Source organism: Lepeophtheirus salmonis, chromosome 7 (genome assembly GCF_016086655.4).
Source record: "Lepeophtheirus salmonis chromosome 7, UVic_Lsal_1.4, whole genome shotgun sequence".
Classification (NCBI taxonomy): Eukaryota; Metazoa; Arthropoda; class Copepoda; order Siphonostomatoida; family Caligidae; genus Lepeophtheirus; species Lepeophtheirus salmonis.
The window spans coordinates 36,922,045-36,930,441 of record NC_052137.2 but is presented as its reverse complement, the minus strand read 5'-3'; the positions used below and the strand labels follow the sequence as shown (position 1 = coordinate 36,930,441).

Sequence of the window (8,397 nt, the reverse complement as noted above, 5' to 3'; positions counted from 1 at the left end):
CAAACTAAAACCCACTTTAAAACATATGTACGTGGCCTGTCTACATAAAATTAAAGATAGAATGAATTTTCATATCTATTTTAGGCAAATTATCGTCAATTACTATTAACAAACAATATAATTTTCTTAAATCAAAAAGTTTAGACCTAAATATCTTGACAAGCTTGAGATGAAAGTGTGTTCATTAGATTCACTTGACAAACCTGAATAACAAAGTATAAAATCCTTGATATGTCATTCAAATACGATCGGCGTTAGGCCAATATTGTGTGCCTCCGTGCCGGTTGCCTGCCCAAGGAGATTATTGAGTTTATGAAGCAGTAAAAACAAAACGTTAAAAGTTTTAACAATGATATCAAGAAGTCGCAGGTCGCAAACACCTTCAAGGAATAACTGGTCATAAATTAATATAATATACGATTAAAATGAATGTACATTATTCCTCTTAGCTAGTCGGATTTGAACCCCTTGGACTACTATGTGGGGGGCGTCATGGAGAGAGAGTCCAATAAACGTCCACATAATACCGTTGACTCCTTGTGAGCTTCCCTTCTCGAGGTGGTAGCTAACATGGGCAATGAGTTCCTCATCAAGGCCTGTGTCAGGTTCAGGGCAGAGGTTGGAGACTGTGGTTAAGACTGGTCGTTATTGGTTTGAGGGATTGACTTCACTATAATGGGCCCATCATGTAAGAGCAAAATATTTGTGAATTACTGTAATTATTTTAGCAGATAAATTGAATATACATTATCCTTAAATTTTCTGGATGATGATAAAATAAATATGGACTAAATAAATTAATGCAGATTTTCACATGTTCATGATTTATATACAAGATTGTTTTATCTTGACAAGCCACATTTGTATAGTGGATACTTCCTTTGATGATAATCAACTAAATGGTTTTCATGAGAGTTGAAACACTCTTTTTATCTATCATTCAATCAATTAATGTTATTATATATAGATTTGAAGTACTGTAAATTGTATTAAAATCCTATATTTGATATTATGCAATGTTTAATCCTTTTTCCAAATTTTAATAAATTTCTATTCAATGGCTTAGAAAAGAAGTAAATGCTTTATATACTTATTTCCAAACAAAGTCTTTATATATTATTTACTTTTGAACATCTAATAATGTATTAATCCTTGAATGTTTCCTCTAGACTCAGCTAATTTGAATATGTAAAAAAATCGTATTCTATTAATCTTCATTTCTGAAAATGGATTATTTATATAAAATGTCGGCAAACAAATGGAAACTAAGATTATTATAATGACTTACAAAACCTCATCCCTTAAATATACATAGGAAAGGTTGAGAGAAGTAATGAAGTTCGTCGCTAGTTAGTGAATATATTCTTTTGTCGGAACATTTTTATTAGCAAGTATAATGAACCTTTATAGCGTTAGTTTGTACCAAGGTGAATCAAGATAACATGATGTATTATGTATTAATATAATTTGAAGAAACGCAATTTTACTTTTATTCCAAATAAATATCCGGATACAATCATTAGTTACAATAAATGTAAATGTTTGTTAGAGCATGCAACATTCGAAATTGTGTTTCAACTCTCTCATAAGTATTTGTGACTTATTTTTCATGGATAATCAGGGGGTTCCGCAGGATTATATATATTTTTTTAGGAGGTTTTTTGAATTGAATTTCATGGAAATAAAATTCAAAAATCTACAACTATTAACAAAAAATTAATTTTTTTGGAAAAAAGTATCAAAATCCATAGTTACAGAAAATTAATTTTTTTGAAAAAAAAATTTCAATAATACACAACTATTTACTAAAAGATAAATTTTTTGGAAAAAATAGAAAAATACTATTTTTTACAAAGAATATTTTTAGACATTAAATTTTTGCGAAAAAATTCAAAAATTCACAGCTATTTGAAGAAAATTTAATTTTTTGAAAAAAAAAGAAAGTTAAATTTCATGTACAAATTTTTTTGAAAAAAAAATTAAAAATCCACAGCTAATAACAAAAAATTAATTTTTGGAAAAAACTTTCAAAATCCAGTTATTTACAGAAAATTAATTTTTTTGGAAAAAAATTCAAAAATACACAGAAGAAAATAGAAAAATACTATTTCTTCAAAAATAAAATTTTTAAATAGTAAATTTCTTGGAAAAAATTTACAAATTCACAGCTATTTGAAGAAAATTTAACTTTTTGGGAAAAAAATTAAAAATCCACAGCTATTAACAAAAAATTTAATTTGTTGGAAAAAAGTTTCAAAATCCATAATTATTTGTAGAAAATTAATTTTTTTCGGAAAAAAATTTCAAATATTAAATTTTTACTCTGCAGCAGATCTTGCCCCAATGAAAAAATATTTACCCCATTTTCTCATATAATTTTTAAAGTTCCTGAACTTTAAAATTATAGTAGAAAGTAAAAAATCTTTATTTTGGACAGGGGCTACAACACCTTCAGCCCACCGCCTGCGGACAACCTTGTTAATAGTTTGAATGTTATTTTTTGAATTTGACTTTTGAGAAATATAGTTTCTCTGGTTTAAAATTCAATTTAACTCAGAACTATTTAATATTTCTATATTACTTTGTGTTTTGTTTAGATAGTTATGATAGGTAATATAAATGTATATTTCCGATATTTTATTTTATATTGCACTCTAAAAACTAAATATGTGGTGTATCAACACTAAAACTAACTTTTAAAGAAATCAAGGATTATTTGAAAATCCCAATTATTTTTTTAAATTCATATACACATATAGTCTATACTTGAGTCAATTATAGGCTTTGTATTCAAATTTGCAGAATAAATTAAATAGAAAAAAGTTTTAATAATAGTTTAATACCTTTATTCGATTTAAGAAATTTATATTGGCGCTGATATGGGCTTTCAAATAATAATCAATTAATTTTTCATTATTTTACTGTGAGGATGTGATTTTGGGTATTTGAAGTGAAAATTTGCAAGGTACCCGATGTGATCATAAAAATAAAATCATAAAAATGGAGGATAGTTTTTCAAAGAAAAGAAGTATGATCCACAGTTCTTTTTGATATAAGTAATTCCAGTATTACTTTCTGGAAGGGCTATTTGTATTTATCAAAACCAAGATTTAAAAAGAGGTTTGGTGATCAACTGAATTTGTTCCGTGTAGTTATTGAATATGGTTGGTTTGAAATTTGTCCCACTCATTGTCATTTCCTTTGACACCCCAAGAGGAGAAAAATAATGGGAAGGACTTAACTAGTCACAACTCTTAAGAGAGGTGTTTGCAAGATTAAATATATATATATTTATTTATTGGGAGGGGGGATTTGTTTTTGCAATTTTTTTTTTGAAAAAATAGAAAAACAATAGCTATTCTCCAAAAATTCTAAAAATTCAATTGTTATAAATAAATTTCAAATATTAATCTTTTTTGAAAAAAATTTCAAAAATCCATAGCTATTCACAGAAAATTATTTTTTTTGAAAACAAATATTTATGCCCGAATGACACTATTTTAAGCAAAGAAATCTTTTTAAAAAATCCTTAATTTTGGGGTACGCCCCTGTATAGTCCATCATTATGAGTGGCTTTGTCCAAGGTTAATCTTTTATCGAAATATTTCCTTCTTCCTCTCTTTACCTGTACAGAAAAGTGACCATTATGTGATTGTATAAGTTATTGACACACACAAATGTATGATTCTGGATTAGATATTATTCCCATTTGGTACTCATTCTCATCCACCTGCTCCTGCTGCCTCGACATGCTACTACTATTATGTACCTATATACTACACCTTTAGAAAAAAGCAAGCAAGGAATAATAAAAATCTAGCAATGAACCTGAAATGAAAGTGAAATGGATGCATACTTTGTCTGCCTATTAAAGAAAATAGGTCAACCAACCAACCAACCTACCAACATATATAAGAAGAAGCATTCCACACGAAAGAAATGGTCAAGATAACCGTAGCAAAAAAAATAAAACTCACCGTTGTTTAGCTCTATCGCACGCCTGAGAAGGCTTGCGGGTGAAACCAACCATCCCCGTTTTTAAGGCAATAAACTAAGGTCTTCTTGTAACTTGAAATCATAATAATAATAACTACAATAAAAAAATGAAGGCATGGAGAGGGCGCTCCTCTCAGTGGAGCTCAAGACAAAATTATATACCTTTAAAATACTAGAACTCAGGGGATACTTTTTTTTTTTCTTAAGGCCGAAAAATAAACGTGTGATTTCACTTTGACTCTAGTTAGCAATAATACTTCATTCAGTGATTTTTTGTGATGAGTGGGATATCGTAGTTTAATTTTTTTTCTCTCCTTTTTCTATTCAAATATACGAATTTATTTAAGATGAAGTCCTCGGATTTAACTACGAGTGCTCCATCTAAAAAGACAAAGCCCCCACCGCCAATATATGATAATCCTGGAGAAGATTGTCGATGTCCTACGATACTTGATCCATATCCCAGTAACACGTAAGGAATTTACATATTATATTATGCCCATTTGAGCTTACCTATGTTTCATCTCCTCTTATTTATCTCAGAAACGGATCCAAGGCAATACCCCACTACTGTAAAGTATGCAATATTCAACTCAACTCATGCCGTCAAGCTGAAATTCATGCAAATGGGAAAAAGCATGACAAACGCCTCCAGTACCTTCATTTCTGCATGGAAACAAGTAAGGATCTCATTGCCCATCCATCTTTTTGTTTACTGTAATAAAATTAAACTAACATGTTCATTTACCTAGTTGAGAAATCGAAAAGTGAAAAAAGAAATGGGGAAGAGATCATCTTACCAGGATCCTCAGGATCTCCTTTTCATGTATCGTCAATTCCACCCCTTCCACCTCCACATCCACCACCAACTATATCCTACATAACTCTTCCAAATCCTACCTATTCGTATACCACAACCACGACGCCACACACGCAGCAGCTTTGCACCTCATCATGTTTCTATCATCCATGTTCTCACTATGTTCCTGCTTCTCCAACTGCACAACAAGGATATTTTGAATGTGTTACGCCCCTTCCACCAATATCCACTAATTTGCCTCCTCCTCCGACATTTCATTTGCCACCTCCTAACATAAATGTCCCATCTAAGGCTCCAGATAAAAACATCGACCCGTCTAAACAACTTGATCAAAAGAAACGAAATAGATTCAATCCTAAGGCCTATTGTGACGTTTGTTGCATGTCATTCCCCACACGGTATATCCTTCATAACCACAAACTTGGATCTCGACATGCTCGTAAAGTCAAGTCAAAGGAAGTATTTAGACAACTTCAAGACTCGGGAGCAGAGTTTAGTCAAGATGATGCAGCCACAGAAATGAAATGTGAAATGTGCCAAATTTCTGTGAACTCCTCTCATCAATTACAAGCTCATTTAAGAGGTAGGGAGTTGAGACATCCTGTGTCAGCTTGTCCTGTAAAATGAAATATTTTTTGATAATCAATTTTATTATAGGACACAAGCATAAGGGAAGAGTTTCGAAGCAAGATCGTAAGATAGTGGACTCTCAGAGTAGTTCCACTCTTACCTCTATCTCTATTTCTGAGCATAATCTATCCGGCAAGAATTGTAAATTTCAACGAAGATCATCTGAAGATTATCATTCCTACCCTCATCAAAATAATTCTTATTCTAAGCCTTCTTATCATAGATCTAGCGATCAAATCCCGGCCGTTCGGACTCGTCTCCCTCGCTTAAATAAAAGTCATTCTAAATCCATGACAATCCCTCCCCTCCAAGGAACAGATTTATCGAGTTCAAGTAAATTTAGTCGAAGCTCAAGCAATTTCTCTGCTTATAGCGATAGTGAGTCATCTCTTTACAATGATTCCGTTCGATTTGAGTCCTATCATCGATCCAGGAGCATTTCTGCTCGCCAAGTAGCTACCTCAAGCACAACCAGCTCAAGCTCAAACGAAGATGAATACTGTAATAATCTTAAAGAATATATTCTCATTCGAGCCTGTGATTTTAATATATTTCTTTTTGCAGATGTATCTCAGTCTTCGTATAGAGCCAGACTCAAGTCCTCATCATCCCTTAAAAATGTATCCTCCAAAAAATATAACATAAGACATGATGAGGACTTCCGACCCTCGCAGTCATCACATGTAAGTTTTTTTGATTGATTTCAATTAAAATGTACACAAGTATATGTATAAATACAGATGAATTTGGACAATTAACACATCTGGATACTAATAATGAGATGACTATCAAAAGCATCTTCCTCAGCTGGCCAACTCTTTAAGAATTCTATAATATGTTATTCTTCTTGTATTTTTTTATTTTTTCTTCAAATGTTTGATTAAATGACTCTGTCGTTTTACCAATTTATATTCCTGTTATTTCCAAGTCATTTCATATTATACTATATATACTTATACGCACACGCTACAGAATCGTAAAATTAATATATGTATGTCGTTATACACTATGAATAATTTTGTATTAATTAGACTTCTTTTTTCTTCTTCCTCTCTACACATACATAATCAATGATTTTCATCAATAACATTATGTAGAAATCACCTGGAACACACTCTATAGCATCCGCTCAAAAGATAACATCAAAGTCCACTACAGAGTTAACGAACACAGCCTCGACAACTTTCAGTGCCAAGTCCTCAACGTCAAAGAGTAAATCCAGTTCCATTTCCGAGATACCCATGCTCAATGTATTTCTAAACAGATTAAACGATCCTCGAGTTTGGTAGGAGTTTCCTCGGGATTTGAATCCTAGTTCATTTTGACACTCCTTGATCGTAGAGTGTGTGATACTACGCACTGTTTAAGAAAAATACAGACAGAAATACATACGTATATATTTGAACTCAAGATGGGAATAGGAGGGCTGATGGAAGGAGAGAATAAAAAAGGATGGAAAGCTCTGTACCGTTGTTCAATGCCTTTTGTTATTGTTGTGTTGTTTTGTAATATTGAACTGTATCTATTTGTAGTAGACAAATTTCCATTATTTTATTCAACAAAAAAAGTTATATATACCTAGATATAGTTTATAAATATACAGTATATTAAATGATCCATTACATTCTAATTCCTACATGCGCACCTATATATTGTCTCCACCTTCTCATCACATTTAATGCTTCAATGATGTAACCTCACATACACACAAGGGTGTTTACATCTTCCACTGTCAAATGGAATACCTAATACACTATTCAACAAAATCACACTTTTTTTATGCTCTAGAACAGCACATGCTCAACTTTGTATAATTTAATATCATGATTCCAAATATAGCCCTTTTTTTCTGGCTGAGCCTCGTGGTCTTCAGAAAAAGGCTACACATTTTTTGTTATATGATATACTTTGAAACTTTATGAATATATTCGTCTTGAAGCTATGAACCTCTGAATAAAAAATGACCTAAGTATTTGTCACTTTAAACAAAGATATCTCGAGTTATAGCCATGATGCAGACTTTTAAAAAAGGTTTTTGAATTTTTTAACATTAGGCTTTAATATCTATTGACATAATTTATTCCTATCTTCAAACTCAAGTGCTTTAAATAGCTTTGAATCTTAAAAATGGCCGAAAATAGTTAAAAATGGATGGCCTTTTTCTGAAGGCCACGAGGCTTAAAGAGAGAAAATGAGGCCATATTTGGAATTAGAAGATTAAATTCTACTAAGCTGTTATTGATCCATTTTTGCTGTTGAACAGTGTTGTGTAGGTCTTTATTACGAACTGAAGACTACAGTCCCCTTCCAGTTCAGTCCTGCATATCAGTCCTAAAAGCTTAATGACGTTTCTCAACTTGGTTATAGCTAGGACTGAATAATATAAAAACAAAGAAAGTAATGAATTATAGGTAGAACATAACATATCAGTTCTAGCCAAACACATCCTAATTTAAACTTCAAGTATCTTGTCTCTTGAAAGAAGTTATGTTGAATAGCCTGAAGGACATGTTTAGTAACTACGTCATTTCAGCTGTTATAGTTACGATTAAAGACCAATACGGATTATTAGAACAGTAGTCATTTTTTGACCAACCCAAGACTAATTACTTGTTATTTTATTTTATAAAAGGGATTTTGGGGTCAAAATTAGGCACTTGTACCACACCAAATACGATGTAGGTAGCTGCCTCACTTCTGGGTGTCCAATAAGCTTTTACTCTTTGAGGAAATTTTTTATTGCATCTGCAGCAAGATACGCAACCTTTTCCTTCAGGATCCCCCGTTGCGAGGATAGAGAATGAAAATACGCTGCAGAATTTTTTTGATTTTTCTCAGAATGGTCATGTAAGTTCTACTCAACCCTTCAATGTTTAGTAAGTAGATTCCTGAACATCAGAGACATAGCTGTTGTTGTTTGTTTTAATTTTATCATTTTCATATTGAATGTA

General features: G+C 31.8%; 1 protein-coding gene across 2 annotated transcripts; it reads left to right on the top strand.

Annotated features, from left to right (window-relative positions):
- Window positions 1-2,621: 2,621 nt before the first annotated feature.
- LOC121121732 (uncharacterized) lies at window positions 2,622-6,809 on the top strand. 2 transcript variants are annotated; one of them, XM_040716702.2, is made up of 6 exons: window positions 2,622-4,468; window positions 4,540-4,676; window positions 4,749-5,399; window positions 5,474-5,947; window positions 6,011-6,129; window positions 6,544-6,809. In XM_040716702.2, exons 1-6 carry the CDS (start codon window positions 4,344-4,346, stop codon window positions 6,733-6,735), a joined length of 1,698 nt encoding a protein of 565 aa, XP_040572636.1. In that variant the 5' UTR covers window positions 2,622-4,343; the 3' UTR covers window positions 6,736-6,809. The 2 variants fall into 2 exon arrangements, with proteins under 2 accessions (XP_040572636.1, XP_040572637.1); XM_040716703.2 differs by lacking the exon at window positions 6,544-6,809 and adding an exon at window positions 6,187-6,462.
- The last annotated feature ends 1,588 nt before the right edge of the window (window positions 6,810-8,397 follow it).

Bases quoted from the DNA above. Each gene is read 5' to 3' on its own strand.
- LOC121121732 (XM_040716702.2), top strand. From the start codon at position 4,344: ATGAAGTCCTCGGATTTAACTACGAGTGCTCCATCTAAAAAGACAAAG. The intron at 4,469-4,539 runs GTAAGGAATTTA...TATTTATCTCAG, and splicing joins GATCCATATCCCAGTAACAC to AAACGGATCCAAGGCAATAC. The intron at 5,948-6,010 runs GTAATAATCTTA...TTCTTTTTGCAG, and splicing joins CTCAAACGAAGATGAATACT to ATGTATCTCAGTCTTCGTAT.